At 37.1% G+C, this 20,942-nt stretch overlaps 1 protein-coding gene across 8 annotated transcripts; it reads left to right on the top strand.

The window, feature by feature from the left end:
- Positions 1-3,197: 3,197 nt before the first annotated feature.
- LOC107873203 (biotin carboxyl carrier protein of acetyl-CoA carboxylase) lies at positions 3,198-15,206 on the top strand. 8 transcript variants are annotated; one of them, XM_047414804.1, is made up of 10 exons: positions 3,283-3,511; positions 4,352-4,561; positions 4,889-4,956; positions 5,547-5,600; positions 13,264-13,530; positions 13,611-13,673; positions 13,976-14,044; positions 14,130-14,175; positions 14,769-14,819; positions 14,980-15,206. In XM_047414804.1, exons 1-10 carry the CDS (start codon positions 3,478-3,480, stop codon positions 14,982-14,984), a joined length of 867 nt encoding a protein of 288 aa, XP_047270760.1. In that variant the 5' UTR covers positions 3,283-3,477; the 3' UTR covers positions 14,985-15,206. The 8 variants fall into 8 exon arrangements, with proteins under 8 accessions (XP_016575441.1, XP_047270760.1, XP_016575439.1 ...); XM_047414805.1 differs by having other exon boundaries at positions 3,293-3,511; positions 4,874-4,956; positions 13,264-13,431; XM_047414807.1 differs by having other exon boundaries at positions 3,294-3,511; positions 13,264-13,431.
- Positions 15,207-20,942: the final 5,736 nt, after the last annotated feature.

Below are 20,942 nucleotides of genomic sequence, written 5' to 3'. Positions count from 1 at the left end.
ACCAGGTAGGTAATCTGTTGGAATATATAACTAACTTGTTGAAATGGATGAGTAATCTGTTGCAATAATAAAAATAGATCACTCATCTATTGAAACAGATGTCTGGTCTGTGCAACAGATCACACATCTGTTGTAACATATGAGGAATCTATTAGAACTGTTATCAATGGTCAATATTGTATAGATTTCCTCCAATAGAAGGGTCGTCTATCACAACAGATGAATGATCAATTGAAAAAATCAAGTCTTAGACATGTCTTGTTGGAATAGTTGGTAGGATTTTAACTATCAGAAGGTTTATCTATTGCATTAGATTTTTAATCAGATGATCTCTACATTACCTCAGATGGTTGATCTGTTGCATCAAATTATAAATTGGTTGATTTCTCTATTGCATCCGATGGTAAATCTGTTGCAACAAATATTTAATCTATTATATCAGATTGTAAAACTATTACATCAAATGTTTAATCTGTTGCATCAAATGGTTAATCTGTTGCAACAAATGGTTAATCTGTTGTATCAGATGGTTAATTTACTTCATCAAATGGTTAATCTGTTGTGTTAGATGGTTAATCTGTTACGTCAGAAGGTTAATCTATTGCATTAGATAATCAATCTATTGCGTCAGAAGGTTAATCTGTTGCATCAGATAGTTAATCTGTTGTAGAAAAAAATAGTAGCATGATTTTGTTCAATAGAGCAACAACAATATCACCATTATTACCGAAAACAAGAACAAGAACAAATTAACCCAGCAGCGAACGCAACACCAAAAATACCAACATCATTGTTTTGTTTGTATAAACATAAACAACGAAAATCAAATTTAAAAAAAAATGCAACAAATAACAAAAGATTATATTTCACTCTGAAAAGAGAAGAGAAAAAATATCAGAAATTAGAATTTTATTCATATCGCATTTCAAATTAAAGCAACAAATATTGAAATTGTTAATCAATACTAGAAGAGAAGTTGGCTCAAGTTTTTCTTTTTCTTTAAAACTAAAAAGACCATAATTTTTTATCTGTGAAAGAAGAAAAAGGGACGATGAAGAACTCGAAACTGTTGTTGCCGGAGAGCAAGACTGTCTCGTCGATTGACGGTTGAAATTCGAAAAAAAAATCAAAGCCCAACTATTTGTAGCTGGAGGTTGAAGTCCCCAGGGATTGAAAGGAGCAATTTGCAGAACTGTTAGTTGGGAGAAACTGTCGAAAGAGAAAGGAGAGAGACAATTGATGATTTAGAGAGGAGAGGGGTGTGGTTTGATTTGTATTTTTGAAAAAAATTAGAAATTTTTAAAAATATTAATCGTCTATAATTAACTTAATCAAGTTTTCTAATTATGTTTGACCCTTTGTGTTGGTCAATGTCACCAATCCTTCATTTTAAGATTAAATGACACCTTTTCTTCAATTTTCTCTAGTTACATACACTTCTGACTTTTATTTTTCATTTTGGTGGATCTATATTTTAGTTTTAATTAGCATTAATGAAACTACCACCACCACCACCACCACCAAACCCAATGTATTCCCACAAAGTGCATTAATGAAACTACCGATATGAATAATTTAATTTTATTATTTTGTAATATTTTAAATTTTTATTCCTTTAATACCAAATCAAAGTTATTTATGGAGTAAAACAATAGAAAAATGAAGGGATAATACCGACAAAAATACCTAAAGTTTGATTGGATTACCAGTTGAGCATACTGAACTTTGCGGGGGTCCTATTACCCCCAGACTTTTGTTTTTCGTATTTTAATGGCATATATCAACCACTTGGCACACTGCGTGTGATTCACGCGCACTGAGTGCGTGAACAGTGTTAAAAACGTTTTAAACTCTTTTTTTTTTACCAAACAGTCCCTTAATTTTATAATTATTTAAAGTTTTATATTTTTATTTATTTTTTCTTTCTTCTTTCTTCTTTCTTCTTTCTTCTTTCGTCTTTCTTCTTTCTTTCTTTTCTTCAACAATGGTTGCTCCATTGTTGAATTGAAATTTAATGGAACTCAATGATTATAATTTAATGGAACTCGCTAATTGAAACTCAATGGATGATTCGAAAGATTCAAACTCGGAAACTTGCTAATTTAATTCCGAGTTTCATTAATGAAAATTGAATCTTCCGAGTTCTATTAACGGAAGATTGAATAGCTTCATACATGTAATTAAATTTTTCATATCTTCCGAGTTTCATTAATGAATTTTTTGAATCTTCCGAGTTCCATTAACGGAAGATTGAATAACTTCATACATGAAATTAATTTTTTCGAATCTTCCGAGTTCCATTAATGAATTTTTCAAATCTTCCGAGTTCCATTAATGGAAATTGAATCATGAAATTAAATTTTTTGAATCTTTTGAGTTCCATTAATTAGCAAGTTCCATTTAATTAGCGAGTTTCAATGAATCTTCCATTAATGAAATTCGCTAATTGAATCTTCCGAGTTTCAATGAAAAATTAATGGAAGATTTCATTCAATTATTTGAAAAAGCTTTCTTCATAAACTCAATGGAATCATTTGGAATATTTAATATGGTTATAATTGTGAAAAAATGTTGAAGGGAGATTAATTCCACTTTAAAAAAGTTCGGGGGAATTAATTTCAATTTAAAAAGTATAGGGGGTAATAGGACCCTCGCAAAGTTCAATATGCTCCACTGAAAATTTGGTTAAACTTCCTGTATTTTTGTGGGTATTAACATATGAAATAATGATTTAAATAACGAAAAAACTTGTTAAAAACGAGTAAGAAACTAAATTTCCTTTTGTATGAATGTATTCAGTAATGAAAACTAAATTTTACTTTGATTTTTTTTTTTAAAAAAAGGAGAAAAACAAATCCCGAATTACTAAAATACATTATTTTAACAAAAAAGCTAATATACATAATATCAAAATAGTAGTTCTTAAAAAATTAATTTTTTAAGACCAACTTGAATAACTAATAATTCTAATATCAAAATAATAAAAATGTAACTTCTTACAAATTCAAAAAATATGTACTTTTTATACTTCTAGTGACTTTAAAACTACATTCTAAAATAAAATGATGCACGTTTTGAATGAAGCCTTTACGATAAGACAAAAAGAACTTAAAATAGCATTGTTTGAGATATGAGAGGAAAAAAATATTTTATCCATAGTTAAAGGGAAAGTACAATTGTTTCCGCAAGATTGGAGAGGGAAAAATAAATTTCAGCTGTAAATATATTATTTTAATTTTTATTAAGAAATTTAATTAGGATTAATAAAGATCTGGTTTGGTGCAACTAAACAGTGGGAAAATGGGTGAAGAAATATAAGTTGGCGGACCTCTCAATGAAAGATAATAGCAATATAGAGCTTCTCATAGTAATATATGTCGCAACTGTGCTAAGCGCCGAACCTAACTCTCATTTTCCATTTTCCCTCTAATATCTCCAATTTCTTCATCGTTTTCTCCGTTCAGAGCTGCTAACCAGATGGAGTCCGCCGTCGTTCTCCGCTCCTTCCACCGTAAGATTTACATTGAATGGTTTTATATGTTAATGTACCCATGTATTTTTATCTGCAGTTTTTTTCTGTTCATGTTGAAGGATTAAGTTGTTAGAATTAGGTTCTTTTTATCTCTCATTGACAATAAACGATAGCTACCTTATTTTCATCTCAGATCCGACTGACATTGGTTTAAATGCATTAATTATGCAATTGAAGTGAGCTTTATAGCTTGTAGATATCTGTATGTTTTCTTCTCTGCTGTTAGTTTTCGTGGATTTATAATGGCATTGAATGATATTTTAAACTGTGTAGTGGCTATACAGTGTTCTTTCTTTTATGCCTGATTTTATAAGACTTGAAGATCAGAAACTTGTGGCAGTAAATATGTGTTATCAGCTTAGTCTCTAAGAGGAACTTCAAACTAGTGGTTCTTGATTGATGCTGCTGCAAGATCTTCTCGTGCAATTTACTTTCAGTTCTGCTGAATATAGGGACTAATGTGCAATTGAGCCAGAAAAACATGAGGTAGAATCTTAATTAATGAGTATTAACTGATGTTGATCCAGGAAAGGACAAAAGTAATGTTTCTCCTTCTGCTTGAACAAAAAGAAGGGCCAATATTTTTCTAGCATAAGCATATAATCAGCTTTACTTGTTTTTGTGCATTCACTGTATCCTAAAGTTCCTTTTAGCTTTTGGCATTCACTGTATCCATTTCTCAATTACCTTACTGGTGCCAATCTATTTTCTTGCATAAATGCTTGCCAATAGGTCTGCTCTAGCTATCTGTTTCATGTGGGATATCCTCCAATAGTTCTAATCAATCTTTCTGTTATCCTACTTTACTGTTTCTGATAGATTCAGTTGGTACCACTTCCCATGTGAGGTCAGGAATTGAAATGCCTGGTGTTATTCCAACAAATAGTATTGCCTTCTCCAAGTTTACTAAGTTGACCCTAAAGGACTCCTCAAATGGTGCAAGGTTCATGTCTTCTCCTAACAAACATGGTAGATTGATGCTGTCTTGTGCAAAGACATCTGAAACAACCGTGACAGCGAAATCTGATGGTGAGTTAATTTGTTATCGCATCAGGTGTGAATCAGTATCTAGGGGCTAATCTTTTCTAGTTTCCATTTGGATAGTGCATTGAATGCACATATCATCCTTGGTTTATTTGATGTGTTGGTACTTTTTGATAATCTAACATACTGTTATGCTTTCAATCACAACCTATTAATTCATTTCGAGCAGTATGCGGATCTCCTATTGGAATCTAAAACTTATCATTTTGTTATCTGATAAAGAGTGGAAAGTAGTCATCTAGTTTCCTTTATTTTGTCACATCTAACTTTTTTAGGCCTAACTCTCTTGATCTGAAGGAGCTGTTCTTGCAGATAGCCACAAAAAAGTGCCAACGGAGAGTAGTCCACTGCCAACAACAACATTTCCAAAGGGTTTTGAGGTTGGTTTATCTCTGTTTTTTTTCTTTTTTTGAAACTGGTAACTTCAAGGTTGGTTTATCTCTTTGGACGTTAGAATGTCTCACTGCCTTTTTTTTTCTTTTCTTCCTTTTTATTGGGGGCCGTATGTACCTTGTGGTGATTATTTATCATGATATGCTTGATGCTTAACTTTTAATTTACTTAATTGGTCCTTCTGTATTAAAGCATGAGTTCTATGGATTTCCTTTTTTCACCATTTCCATTCAAATGCAAATTGAACTATGTAGAAACTAAGAAATCTTGCAACTTCGGCCAATCTTTGTCAGACATAGTTTTGAATTTGTGATTATGTAAATGTTTCTCATTTTTCTGTTTGATTTAAAAACGCAGCTCATGTTTATGGCGATCCCATAGTCACTAGTGTCATTTTACTAATTCTGACAACCAAGTCAAAATCATGTCTTCTAGTCTTCGTTAGACAATTGTAATCATGCTTTATTTATTTATTTATTTTAATACTGCTTTCTTATCTTAGACAAGTTTCTAGACTAGCTCTTGCTTGCTGTGACTTTAAGCATGATTGTTTATTTGTTCTACTGCTTTTCATCAGGCTCTGATTACTGAGGTATGTGATGATACAGAGGTAGCTGAGTTGAAACTTAAGGTAAGTGTTTACTTTGTTGCTGGTGCATCCTTCCATATATAGTGCATAATCACTCTCCTTTTATTTGTTGGGGAGATTCCATAAAAATATGGAACAATACGATAGATGGTAGTATAAGATTAAAAATCTGAGGATGTTGGAAGTAACCAAAAGAGAAGGTTGAAGCATGTTTTATCTTCATATCATATGAAATTCCAGTGCCACTGAGTATGCGTTATAGCTTTATCACTGCCACATGACCTGAAACTATAAACTAGAATATTTAAAAATAATTTTATAGCTTGCACCCAAGGGTGTGTCCTAGTGGTCAATGTAGTGGGTGAGAACCATGAGGTCTCAAATCCCAACGGAGACTAAAAATCTCTAGGTGATTTCTTCCCATCCTTCCTATCCTTGGTGGATAGAGGTATCTAGTACCTATTGCTGGTGGAGGTGGAAGGTTTCCCATGATATTAGTCGAGGTGCACGCAAGTTGGTCCGGACATCACGATTATTAACAACAACAACAGTCCCAGTCCATACTACTACCTCCGCAGAAGTAGAGAGGCTGTTTCCGATAGACCCCCAGCTCAAGATAGAGAATAGTACACCAAGGCCGTAATGAAACATGAAACAGGATGGATGGCATAGACTAAATAAGAAATAATAAACATAAAATACAAAATAAATAACAAAGAAATACGAAAATAAGCGAAATACTATCAATTCGTAATAAGACATAAGAAAGAGGACACCCACCTAGTAGTAACAATACACTCCCAGACCAAAGACACCCATCACAACCAAACTCCCCAGACTAGAGGCTCCTACTCAAGGACACAGACCTAGGATTACTAACTCGGCTACACAAGCGCTCTTCTACCACCTTGCTATAACCCACACACTCACACTAGACTTCTACCCTGATCCGCGACCTCCACACCTTCCTATCTAGGGTCATGTCCTTGGTATGCTGTAGCTGCTCCATGTCATGTCTAATCACCTCCCTCCAGTATTTCTTTGGCCTACCTCTACTCCTCCTGAAGCCATCCGAAGCTAGCCTCTCGCACCTCCGAACTGGGACACCACGATTATCTCAAACTTTATTTTATAGCACTCCGAGTCAGATAGGGTTGCACCATGGATTGGCTTTTAGTTCGTTTCTTCTTGCATAGTTGATGGATGATGCAACGACCTAAAAATTTGATGAAATATGTGAAATTTGTGATTTTATGTGATTTGACTATTTTACCCCTCCCCGTAGTTGCATTATGATATTTTTGGGGTGTGGGAGTGATTGACATGATTTTTGATGCATTTTAGTATCATTTATGCAATATTGTGGTTTTTGATGGCTTCGAGAGCCTTATTTTGGACTTATATGGATTTCTTTTGATCCGTGCGACGGATGGCCGAACGAACTGCACCAGCTGCTCCGGAATATCGATTTTAGGCTAGGTAGACCCTTGGTTCGGGTCCCGGTGCACCCGAGCTCATTTCAACCTATTGGTCGGAAAGTTGAAAAATTGAAAATATGGGTGTGGGACCCACATTTGAGCGAAACGACCTTGGATGGAAAATCCGACTTCACCAGCAGATCCGAAATGTCGATTTTAGGGTGTTAGCGTGTTTGGTATGATTTTACGGCTTCTAAATCTCATTTCGATCCTCGGTTTAGAAAATTGTAATTTCGGGTTTCGAGGGTCAGCTTTGTGTAAACGATGTTTTTTTTGAAAATCTGATATCGCCATTGCGTCCGGAACGTCGAACTTAGTGTGGTTGCATAGTTCGTTTGCATGTATCGGACTCCGAACGAATTCCGAGCATCCTGTCGAAGTCTGGAGTGGACTTTAACAAAAAATCTGCAGCTTTTTGGTTATTTTAGTGCAGATCTTCTGCACTTTTAAATAGTTTTGGGTCCATTTTGCTCATTTTTTATCTTGCTTCTTGAGAGTTGAACCCTAAATAGTTTGAGAGCTTAAAAGTGAAGCTTGGGGTAGCTTGGGAAGCTAGATTAACACCTTTTTCTTGGTTTTATTACGGATTTAAGGTAAGAATTCACCCTTTTCTTAGTAATTTCTTAATACAACAACAACAACAAACCCAGTGTATTCCCACCTAGTGGGGTCTGGGGGGGTAAGATGTACGCAGTCCATACCTCTACCTCTGAAGAAGTAGAAAGGCTGTTTCCGATAGACCCCCGGCTCAAGACACGAGATACCACACAAATACATAGTAAAGCACAGCACAAGATTACATAACATAAATACGGCACCCATAAGTAATATAAAACAGAGGAAAGCACACAGATTCATAATAAAACATGGAACACGGACTCCTAACAAGAATAAACCCCCACCAAGTAATTCCCTACACTAGCGACTCAAACTGGCCCTAGTCGTCTGCCCTAATTCGCGTCCTCCAGACCTTCCTATCTAGGGTCATGTCCTCGGTGAGCTGTAACTGCTCCATGTCCCGCCTAATCACCTCACCCCAGTACTTCTTCGGCCTACCCCTACCCCGCCTAAAACCATCCAACGCTAGCCTCTCACACCTACGGACCGGGGCATCCATGCCCCTCCTCTTCACGTGTCCGAACCATCTCAATCGGGCTTCCCGCATCTTGCACTCCACTGGAGTCACACCAACCTTCTCCCGGATGGTCTCATTCCGAACTCTATCCCCTCTAGTCAGCCCACACATCCAGCGCAACATCCGCATTTCTGCCACCCTCATCTTTTGGATGTGGGAGTTCTTAACTGGCCAACACTCCGCTCCATACAACATGGCCGGACGGACTACCGCCCTGTAGAATTTGCCTTTAAGCTTGGGCGGCACCTTCTTATCACACAGCACCCCTGACGCGAGCTTCCACTTCATCCATCCCGCCCCAATACGGTGCGAGACATCCTCGTCAATCTCACCGTTACTCTGGATCACGGACCCGAGATACTTGAAACTCTCCCTCTTACCTACCTCCTGTGATAAATTCCTCAAAATCCCAAAAATCTTAGGGCATGATTTTAAACTCAAATTTTACTTCTTTTCACTTGAATGATATTTTTATCTTATAATTACTAGTTTTTCATTAATCTAACCTTCAAAACAACTCCGATTCTTGAATTTAACCCGGATTTCAAAGATTTTATATGGTAAAGCTCAAAAATGGTTTTTCTTCAAGTTGAACCCCGTTTTTGACTCGATTTAACTTGGGTTTTCAGCTGTAGGTTCCTAAAAATATGGGGAACATGTTTTTGAAGTAAAGTTCCGATTTTGCCCTTCTTTTTCGGAAATCCATTTTGGAGATCCGTCTTGACCCCGAACCAAAAGTAGTCAATATCGGTGTCGTTGGTTTTGTCCTGACGCATAGATTTCATATTTGATGTTTTTAGTAGAGTTTGAGATTGTTCGTGAAAGGTAAGGTCGCGGGTTCAAGTGTAGCGGAACGGTTTCGACTTTCGAGGTAGGTTATGGCTTAACTCTTTCAGACTGGGTTGGGTAGTAAATGATGGTGCAAAATGCATGTTAAAGGTGGAAACTAATCATGAAAAATGGCTATCTATTTGTTGTGCCTGTGTGGGGGCTTATATGTGATGTAATTGTCGAAATTAAGATATTATGTGATATGTGTGATCGTGTGGGGTCCTATGTGATATTGATAGCCTTAAATACATATGAATAATTGTATTGTGTTGTTAAAATGCTAATGTGGTACCATTGGTGTATTGTGATTATATTCATACTTTATTGGCAAATGAAACGTGAAAATTTATGGTTGATACAAAAATAATGAGCGAATATTGACGCATGTGGTTGTGGAAATGTATCATTGTGGTTGGTTGTGGAAATATATCATGTGGTTGTTTCTGGAAATACTCATTGTGATTGGTTGTGAGCATTACATCCCCATATCATACTCATTCATAAAACATTGATACCACTGTGGCAACATCTGAGAAACACTGGCAACACCTTTTTAAAATCCTCCCTGAGGGATGTGCTGGGAGGAGATATTGTAACACCTTATAAAACCCTTTCTGAGGGATGTGCTGGGAAGGAGATATGAGATATGTGGATTGTATATGGGTTGACGAACCCCCCATGGGTCCTACGTCGGGAAACTTTAGCTCCGTACATACGGGAATTGTGCGACGATCCCGGAGGTTATGGGACGACCTCGTGCATCATCATCATCATCATATACATTGCACATACTTTATTGTGTTTATGTTGTGTTGTATTGCCTTATTGACTTGTCATCTATGTGTTTTTCTTACCTTCATTTACTTGTATTTGATGATCTTTTATTGCCTTATTGACTTGTCATCTATGTGTTTTTCTTACCTTCATTTACTTGTATTTGATGATCTTTTATCTACATGTTCTCTCTCGTTCTATTTATGTGACAATGTATACTTGTGTTCTATACCTTGGTGTGTTTTTGTAATACATGTGAGATATATTAGAACTGTTAGTACAAGCGGTATGAGCTACTGTTGTGGGACATTTTCTGATTGCAGGTGACGTGCCCTTAGTGTATATTTTGTATGCTTTATTTACTACTTTGCTTGGTCGGCCTATGATACCTACTGAGTACGAGTGTACCGTACTCATGCCTACTGCGCCCTTTCGGTGCAGGTCCTAGCTCGAGTGCGTCTTAGCTTGATTGACTCGGGCAATTGTTGGAGCTTCCAAGGTAGCGGTTGGACATTCATGCGTCCGAATTTCACCTCTATCTTTCTACAGTAGTTATGTCTTTATTAGTATTCGGAGATAGATATTATTCATTTGTGGTTATTTTTCTGATGCATTTGACTCTTGGATTGTATTAATAGTTCTTACACTATTGACACCTGGTTTTGGGCATTATTGATATTTTGGATAAGTTCTTTCCACATTGTTATGATTACTTATATGGTTCGGCTTCGTTCTAGAAGCCTTACCTTCGGATATTTTTGTCTTTTCCTCTTTTCGTATCAGGTTGGGTGATAGGCTTACTTGTCAAGGTACGCCGCGACAAGTGCCATCATGACCCTCGTTTTTGGGTCGTGACAAATGAACTGGTGCGACATATTCAATATGAGGTGCCATGATATATGATATTCGTAGATAATATAGTATTGATTGCTAATACTCATTGTATAGTTAGTACTAGGTTGGAGGTTAGGCTACAAACATAAGAGTCTAAAGGATTAAGGTTGAATAACAGCAACATTGAATACTTAGAGTGTAAGTTCAGTTATGTTACACTTGAGGTTGGTGTGGAAGTGATGGCTTGATGCTCTAGCCATCCCCAAGATGTTTTAAGTGTAGTTGCTCAGACTCTTCACTTATCAATGTCATGCCCATGTCAACATGACACGGGTGTGGCTGTGGTTTGCGGGATCTGTACCCGATTTGGTCAATCGATTTTGGATCGGTCGCGAAATTTCGGAAACATTCAATGATTTTTGTAATGAAACCAAAAGCTAAGGTGAAATTGAAGAAACTAGAATACCTTGTATATTGAAATTTCTGTGTCTCTCCTTTTCCCTTTTTTGCCTTCCGAGATTCTCCTCTTGATCAGTATTTCTCTCCTCAAGTTCTCTACTTAATATCTCATAATTTAGGTTTTATAACTCTATTTGTAGATAGTTGAATTATTTTAGCCGCATCCCTGTAACCGCCATATCCATACCTGGATCTGTATCCTCGAATCTTAAGTTTTAGATCATGAAGGATCCAACCTCTAGACCCTTATCCATATCGGACACTCCTATCCTAGTCCGAGAAAATTAGGTTTCAAGTACCTGGGGTCTTTTATTCAAGGTAATGGGAGATCGACGATGATGTCACATAATATATTGGTATATGATGGGAGAAATGGAGGCTCGCCTTCAGAGTCTTGCATGATAAGAAGGTATTGCTAAAACTTAATGGTAAGTTCTACAGATTGGTGGTTGAGCCAACTATGTTGAATAGGGCGGAGTGTTAGCCAGGTAAGAACTCTTATGTTCAGAAGATGATGTGGAGGTGGACTAGGAGAGACAAGATTAGGATAAAGATATTTGGGACGAGGTTGGAGTGGTCACCTTGCTGGACAAGATAAGGGAAGCAAGGCTGAGATGGTTAGGGCATGAGAAGCAAGTGTAGATGCCTCAGTGAGGAGGAGTGAGGAGGTGTGAGCAGTTGGTAGTGGTGAGCGCCAGTAGAGGTAGAGGCAGAAGTATTGGGAAAGGTGATTAGGCAGGACATGACACATCTTGAGTTTGCTGAGGACATGACCTTATATAGGACAATTGGAGTTCGAGGATTTTGGTAGAAGATTAGTTGGTAGTTGAGCATTCTTTTGCTTCCTTGCGGGATAGACTTTGTGGTCATACTTGGACCTTCCTTCTTCCTAGTAGTATTAGCACTATTCTCATAGTTTCTTGTTCTTTGATTTCGTCTATCACCTCTCTTTTCTAAGTTTAATTTGCGGCCTTCTTGGCCCATTTTATTGATAAAATTGAACCATCACAGCACAAAATCCGACCCGGTCCAACTTCCCATATCCAAAAAAGGAAAGTAACAAAAATAGTCTGTCCAAAACAAAGCACAAATGCTAAACTGAAATTAAACCTGTGTTTTTTGTGCTACGGTTATTGCATTATTTATGGTCGTGATTGTTCCTTCTTCTGTCTATTGTGTAATGCTCTCCATTTCGCATCATTTCGTTGTCGTTATTGCCCCCTATCTGTATCTCCTTTTTTAAACTGCTTGAAATGCTTTTTTTTAAGCCGAGGGTCTACCGGAAACATCCTCTCTATTTCTACGAGGTAGGTGTGCCTACACTCTACCCTCCCCAGACCCCACTTGTGGGATTGCATTGGGTATGTTGGTTTTAGTTGCTAAGCAAACCTCAGCTTGGTTGCACTCGACATATTGCTTATTTTACAAGTTAACTTTTACCAAGACTTGTAGCCTAGTGGTAATGGTGGGAGAGTACAAACAATATGTGTGAGTTTGCTCCTTACTATCCCCCTTCACTAGTCCCCATTTGTAATAGAAAAGATGAGTTTAAAAAACTCTAGTAGTACAGAATATCTTGAGATGGTAACATTTGCTATTTCAGCCCTTCCCATTTAGATCTGAAAAGTCTGATGGTATATTTTGTAATAATTGGGTAAAATTCAAGCGTTGATGCCATAGAAATCAGAATTCCATACAAATCCAATGATACATAGTGGAAGAAAAGAAGGAATAAATGCTCATATTGATGCTGAGAGCTTTGCAGGAGTCAACAATTCTGTACCACAAATCATGTTCATATATAATAATACTGCAATGAGAAAAAAATAATAAGGTTGAAACGTTTTTTCATTAAGAGTTGAAAGCTGCTACTACTGTCATACCGGAACTGTAGCAAGTAATCATCCACATAGGTTTGAAGTTATCACCAACAATTGTGGAATGACTATGATAGTCAATTATCTGATTTCAGTTTGTTGTTTAGTTGATTACGCAAATCTACAAACTCCACGTTAATTTCGACGTGACACATTGCTAGTGCAGAGAATCACTTTGTAGATTTCTCTCGTAAATATTTGTTTATTCTTTTTGTTGAAATGTAATCCTAAATATTTTTTCAGAAAAATTATCTTCTAATATATTCCGAAAGAAAAAGGTTTTATGATTTCTACTGATGTTTGATTGGATATTGTAGGTTGGAGGTTTTGAACTGCACCTGAAACGGAACATTGAAGCTCCAGTAGTGCCTGCACCTGTTGTTTCCACACCAACACCAACACCGCCACCTAGTGCAAGCAAGCCCTCCATTTCATCCACAGCTACTGCTCCTGCAGCATCCCTGAGGAAATCGTCCTCAGAAAAGGTCAGCCCATTCACAAACATTGCTGCTGAAAAATCAGCAAAATTAGCAGCTCTAGAGGCTACTGGGGCTAGTGGTTATGTTCTTGTGTCATGCCCCACGGTATGTATTGCTTGAGCTGTTAAACCCTTTTCGCATGTATTATGTACTATGTTAGCAGCAGCTTCCACTTTTTCTGGCAGGTTGGTTCACTCCGAAGGGCCAGGACGTTAAAGGGAAAGAAACAACCACCTGCATGTAAAGAGGTAACCCATAATGAATCCAACCCTCTGGATTTTGTTCTGAACGTTGTTCTTCTTTTTGAAGGGATGAGCTGAGACCTCTATCTTGTGTATGCCTTGTGAGCATCGCCATTTCTTTGCTTGAAGGTTTTGAGGATTGAGGCCAGTGGTGTACTAGATCTTGGAACTCAGTAGACCATTGACATTTCTTGTCGACATATGCTTTTGTCTTTCACGTGATGCTCACATGCCAGGATTAAACCTGACAGGGGCCTTTATGGAAGTACAGCTTAGTTCTTGAATCGTGCATGTGTGCGTATGTGCAGGGTGATATTATCAAGGAGGGACAGATTATTGGCTTTTTGGATCAGTTTGGGACAGAACTTCCCGTCAGGGTAAGCCTTTTTAATGCAATATTGTTGTTAATTATCTGCTTTCGGGTAATATTGATGACCTCTTTTTGTTGTTGTTGTTGAGCAGTCAGATGCAGCTGGAGAAGTCTTGAAGATCCTCTTTAATGATGGTGGTATGGGTCTTTCAACATTGTTTCTTTCTCCACCTTTCTTTACTCGTCAAGTTGTCCCAGCTGCAGTTTCCTGCTAAATTAACAATTGTAGTGCATATCAGATACTTAAAACCACAAAATTTGCAGTGAAATACACAGGAATTTTACCCCCCTCCCCACCAAGAAAAAAAGGACAACTTTGTCTAATGTATTCAATTCCCAAGTAGTCATAAAGTGATACTGAAAAAAGTGAGTAGGAGGACCTAACAAGCACCTGGCATACTTTAATTGTTGCTTTAATCTCCTAATGTATAGGTGCTGCCATAGTTAGTGCCTGAGATCTAATTGATGCGTGAGTGTTGGCCATTTTGCACATTTTGATGGTTCTTTACAACCGAGCACACATTGTTCCAACCAACTTAACTAAGCTGTTTGCGCTCTGCCCAGTATTATTTCCTTGGCGTCCACATTTGATTAATCTTTTTCTTCCAAAGACATCAACTTATTTGATTTGGGTTTTTGCATGTATTTTAATATTTATAATGGTACCTACTGTGCTCCAATGTTCTTTCTGGAAAAGCTCAACTCACTGTTCAATCCGTGGTGCTTTGCAGAAGCTGCTGGTTATGGTGATCCACTTATTGCTGTCTTGCCATCATTCCGGGGTATAAACTGAAATAGCTGTCAACTTTAGTTTTTGAGTTCTTGGAGAATACTAAGGTTGCTGTTCTTATTCTCGTATTTTGGTCAACTGTGTCATCTTCGACTAACCTAATCCCACTTGGGATGCATGTTTAGATGATAACTGTAAACTTCTTATAACAGGTTAATTCGGCTTTAGAACAATAAATGATCGTCCGATCGAGGTTGAGAACTTGCTTTCTGTTTTTCTGGTTGTATGATTTTGTATATTTCTGTCACGCTGATGGCGTTATCAATAGGGACCAGAAAAGAGTGGTGTTGGAGTTTGCAATTACTGCCTATTTTTAGGAGTGGTTGATTGGAGCAACTCTGGGACTTATTACATGGAATTCAGTATGTTATTTTGTCAATCGCCTTATATAATTTACTGTACAACGTCTTATCCATAGTTGGCTACCTTCTTCGCATCTCGCATTGTTTACAGGTACTCTCAGTGGCAAGGCTTTCATAAGGTTCTGAGAGCCACAGGATTTGTTTTATACACTCGCATTTCGAGCTCCCACCCATCTTTCACTCTTTTTTTTTTAAACAATAAACAAAAGATTCATTTTACACATGTTATTTTGTCGCTTTTATCTGCTCCAAACAATTGAAAGAAATCTGAATAAAAACCTTGACAGTTTTCAATTTATATACCCAAAAAAGCCTTACTATATTCGAGGGAACGGGATAAGCCAGTAAATGGGTGGTTGTTTTAGGTTAATTGCAGGAATTCAAAGACAACCTGATGATCAAGCAATAGAATTAGAAACTTCACAGAGAAATTATAACATCTTTCGTTAATGAATGTTTCTATACAACTAAGATTTATAGTGAATGGAAATGCATTGCAGCTGAATACAAATATGGTATATAGCTGCTAAATTCGACTTGCTTCAACTAACTGTAACTACATAAGTACTTCAGTTGGCATGACCTCTAGTTAATTGCTATTTATGTTCGTATCACCTGAAAAGCCAGGGACCAACAGGTCAAGTTTTACTTATTTCAACACCATTTTATGTGTGAATAGTTCAGTACTCCTGAAAGAATCTCGACCACAAGTATCAAAATTATCTCTTGAATATTTAAAGAAGAGGGATCGAAGCAAAAAAATATGATTCTGAAATTAGATAGGATCGAAGTGTATGATCGAGTTGAATGAATTTATATCCAATAATGATCGAGTTGAGTGACCAAGATCTGCACCACAACCTTGTTCCCGTTGTTCATCATTCTCCTCTGCAATTTGGATTTTGCATTCGGACAATAAAGGATAGCAATATTAGTGATAGGAGGATATAGGAAACTAATCCTACCCTCTTGACAATCTGAAAGGACCCATAGTACCTTGCAACACACTTGTGACATGTCAGTGTTAGAAATGCTAATGTTTGCAAGGTTGAACCTTAAAATAGACCTGATCTCCTACCTCAACTTTTTTCACTTAATGAGAATCAACCTACTGTTTCATTCTCAACGGAGCTCTTAACAAATGGTGCTTAATTAACTGAAGTTTCATTTCTATGTTAAGTGGTGTATTTGCATAGGGTGAGAATTGGTTGAATACACGTGGCACTCCAGGGAGAGAACGAAGGAAGCCTAGGAAAATTGGTTCCCCCAGAAGGTACTCACGAGAAAGGGAACACAAAAATGTACTGACTGCCAATAAAGAAAGGGTTGGATGCTAAAGATGTGGACAATGAAACAAAGGGGGACAAGGTGTTAGAAGGTTCAGGTCCGTGGACGAGCGCATACAAACATGGAAGCTACAAGAATTAGTTGGCATGGCTAACGTCATCTCCATGTAGATACGCCAAAATTACACCTTTGAAAAGATATAAAGTGGTTGTTGATCAAATGTAAAACCTAACGCGGTTGGGGCGAATCCCACAGATAATAAGGCAAGAAATTGAATCAATAGTGAAATTCATACCAGTAGTCGATATTTTGAGGGTATTTTTTTGCAAAATAATTACAAGGAATACAAATTTATGACAAATGGGGGACAAGGTGTCAGAAGGTTTAGGTGTGTGGACTAGTGGCATGGTGATACAAGCCAAACGACCATCATAGCTTTTGATGACATACTTGGAGGCCAACACCTAAAGACTCAAGCTTTGGTCACCTCAAGGACATAAAAGCATGCATGGAGGACCCGTTTTGGACATTTAGGAGAACAATTCCGTGTGTGGAGGGTTGCTTGGAGGGTTGCCTTGATGACTATCCGAGAGCACAAGTGAAGAAGTGTTTTGAAGAGCTTTAAACACTCCAAAACACTCCAAGGCAACCCCTAATTTACACACCAAGGCCACCCCTTCAGTAAGGGCATTTTAGAGATTGCACATGGTGTTTTAACACACCATAGCCGTCCCTCTCATTAAGGGTAGTGTGATTTTTTTGTCTTCTTTTATAATGTACTATAAGTAGAACATTTTAGGATTTATTTCATTAGTTTTTGAATGATGAATATGTGAAAGACTTTCTTCTCTCTTTGAAAGTGTAACACCTTTAGTGTAGGGCTTGGAAAAGCCAATATCAATCTTTTGTTTAGAAACGGTGGTTGTAAGTGAGTTGATTCCCTTAGCGGTTGCCGTAAGAAAATTGGTGTTTGATTATTGCGACTTTGAGGGTCTCTTCGTTTGATATACGTGTCGGTTCTCATTGTTTCATAAGATCTTATGTCATCTTAACTATCCATTTATCTTATTGTATTATTATGTTTGTATCTTGTCTTGTTAATCTTGGTTTGGTGTTGTTGTTGCTGTGATTGTTTCATTTATTGCTCTCGGTTTGTCTTGTGTTGTGGACTGATTTTAGTGTTCATAAAAGTATCCATATCATTTGGTATCAGAGCTTGTGGTTGATTTTGTTCCAACAAAATCAATCTTGAGCTTGTTAACTTGAAAATAAAAAAAAAGTGTTGAAAACTGAAAATTCCAAAGTGAAACAAATCTGTCCCATTTTTGTTTTGTCTTGGCCGAAACTTTGGTCTTGTATTTCTTGTGTTTTTATGTGTTTTATTTATTTCTAGTGTTAGGTTCTTGTTCCTTAACACTTATAGAGTCTAGATCTAAATTTTGAGCTAAATCCAAGTTGTTCTTGAATTTTGAAAGATTGTTGTTGTTGTAGACATAAATTTGGTCGTGTGTTGTTGGCATTGTTGTTGTGGATTTGAGTTGGACATGTGTTGTTGTTGTGGATTGGAGGCCTAAAAACATTGTGTTGTTGATGTGTGGGATCCAACTTGAACCATAGAACTCCAAGATTCAAAAAGTTATGTTCTTGGTGTTCTTCACCATCTTCGTATATTGTTGAAGAAAAGGTGGTTGTTGATCTTAGAAGTTGAAGAAAGAGAGTGTGTGTTGTTGTTAGTCTTGAAAAACATAGATCCAAGTATTAAGGTGTAGTACTTGTAGCTCAAAGACTTTTCCTACATACTCAAAGACTTCACAACCACTTTCCAACAACTTTCCATGTTTTAAGGGCCATGTTTTAAGGAAGAAGTACAAGACTTTCTTGCCAAAAGACTTTCTTTTCACAAGACTTTTAAAATTTTTTAAAAAAAGGCTCCAAGTTTTGTAATTCCCTCCCTTAACCGAAATTTCACACGTGCAAATTAAAATTTAACTAATCCAAATTGCAAGATGCCACATCACTAAATTGTCATGTTACCAAACTGCCACATCATCAAAGTGCCACATCATCAACGTCCCAAAATACTTTGAAGCTCAAATTTGGATTCTAAGTTTCTTTTCTTTGTTTCTTTAGTTTCATTTCTTGATTCTAGAACTAGTTAGCAACTAGTAATCACCTACTTAGTTGTAGATTAGTTGTTGAGTCTGTTTTTCTTTCGTGTCTTCGTTGTTTGTGTGCTTTTCTTATTTTGATTCATTGAATTTTGTTGTTTCAAGTTCGTAAGTAGATTTTTCTATTTTGTGTCTTGAATCAATCAGACAAAAATCTATTTCAGCCGCTAAGTAGGATTGACATCTTATTGGCTACCGGAGTATAAGCAACTTTTAATATTCACCGCTCCAATTGTGAGAATTACAAAAGTGAGTGTATATGAGTATTGGTGAGGAGCCTTTTACTACTTATTTTGTTTTTTATTTTGTAGGTATAAGGAGGTATAAGGGGGAACATGTTTTCGATAGCTACAGATTATTGCGACTACAGCATGGGATACTATGATTGTAGTGAGGGATTTTATGGCTAAGAAGTTGAGGGAGATTATGGGGGCAATGAAAAGAGTCATGATCAAAACATGGGCAGAATAGAGGGCTACGAGTTTGAGGGAGAAAATAAGGTGAATGAAGTGCCTAGTGCTTATAGTGAATATGGAGATGATGTAGGACCTCATGATGGTTCTTATGATGAAAATGGGAAGTATGGGGAGTCTTGCACTACCCAAGCCGAACCTAGAATTGGAGTTAGGTATAAGTTATTCATTTGCAAAGTTTATGAGAGTTATGCTGAGAGTGCACGTGTGGAGTGTGAAAATTTGTACTCTTCACCTTGTAGTACTTCTTATCAAGGTCGAAGTGGTGCAAATGGTTATACTAGTTATAGTGGAGGTTGTCCCATAAAAAGAAGAAGGCATACATCTCCAAAGCCGAAGGGTACTCATGTGCCTTACAATGCTGATCCAAGAAGGAGTGTTCACTTTGGAAAGGTGATCATTTGTGGGGTACTGGGCTGCCTCATTGTGCTAGATGATAGGTGTTATATAAACTATATCTTTCCATCCATGGTTGAATATTTGGGGTTGTTTTAAGAACCTTTATTTGTTCCATAATCCTTGGACGAGTTTAAGGTTACCGAGAGGGTGAAGGTTGTCTTCTCCCAATTTGATTACCATGAGGAGGTGTGGTGTGATATTTTTCCCTTGGCATACGGTCATGTAAGGTTGGGTGCCAATTGAATTGCACAACATAAAGTTCCAAATGTGCAAAATTGTCCTAATATTGTAAAAGACCGATGGGGAAATCATCTTATAATGTACATTCTGTCCAAAACTCAAGGAAAAGTGTTCACCTACTCTAATCTGAATGCCTATAAGAGTCAAAAGATTGAGAGGAGTAAGGGTGTGCAAGGTGGTAATCCGAGAGTGAAAAAGGGAGAGGTTGTGTGGAGCAAAGTGAGGGGATTGCCACTAAACCGTGCTAACTATGTTTGTCCTCCTACTTCTAAGGACATTTGTGTCGGTACTAACATGGCAAGCAAAGAAGAGCAATGCCGAAGAGAAGTTGCTGCCGAAGCTTGTTGAGGACCTTCACACCACGGCAAAGAAGAATCTACTCAAGAACTTAAAGGTAAAATAGCTAACTCTTACACTTTTGTGCATGTGAATTATAATTGTGTGGCTAATAACCCATTGAGTATGAGTAGTAGCTTATTACTTGTGAGTCTAATGATTCTTTTCCTCTTGTTGATGATGTAAATATTGTGAGTATGGATACACTAGTTGTTTCTATCGATGACCAAATTGACTTTTCTTGTAAGGTCAATTTATGTTCACCTAGTGTTGAAGCCAATATCTTGAACGAAAGTACATCGTCTTGTGTAAATGATGTTGATCAACTTATGTGTGAAAATTGTGCACCACTTGAGTATGTGTGTGATGTGATTAATAGAACTCAAGTAAGTAAAAAATGTGAAAATGTTGGTCAACAAGGTAGGAGTGAACCCGTGAGCTTGTCCTTTGATTCTAATGTTTGCTTAGCTTATAAAGATAATCTTGTACTTGAAACACCTTTAAAACTTGATATTGATCTTTTAAAGAGTGAAGAAATTGCTTGTTCCAAATCTGCCCACGGGTGCGTTATCAAAAATGGCGTCGTTGTCGGGGACTGTTGTTTTTCATTAATATACACAGTTCAGTTAAAGTGATTGAACTTAGAGAGAGTGATGAGTTTTGAGCTAAAATTAATGATCAGCTGTTATAGGTATCATATGTTTCTTTTGGTTAAGCATCGTAGTGTTGTGTTATGTAGTTGCTTGAGGACAAGCAATTGTTTTAAGTTGAGGGTGTTGATGTACTAGCATTCTGTTAGCACATTTAGGACTTTTAACTCGAAATAATTGTAAGTTCTTAAGTGACTACT

This window comes from Capsicum annuum, chromosome 6 (assembly GCF_002878395.1).
Source record: "Capsicum annuum cultivar UCD-10X-F1 chromosome 6, UCD10Xv1.1, whole genome shotgun sequence".
In the NCBI taxonomy this organism is placed as follows: domain Eukaryota; kingdom Viridiplantae; phylum Streptophyta; class Magnoliopsida; order Solanales; family Solanaceae; genus Capsicum; species Capsicum annuum.
This window is presented reverse-complemented; position numbering and strand designations above follow the sequence as displayed.

Coding starts and splice junctions, on each gene's coding strand:
- LOC107873203 (XM_016719953.2), top strand. CDS start 3,478: ATGGAGTCCGCCGTCGTTCTCCGCTCCTTCCACC. Junction 13,674..13,975: donor AACCACCTGCATGTAAAGAG/GTAACCCATAAT, acceptor GCGTATGTGCAG/GGTGATATTATCAAGGAGGG. Junction 14,045..14,129: donor GGACAGAACTTCCCGTCAGG/GTAAGCCTTTTT, acceptor GTTGTTGAGCAG/TCAGATGCAGCTGGAGAAGT.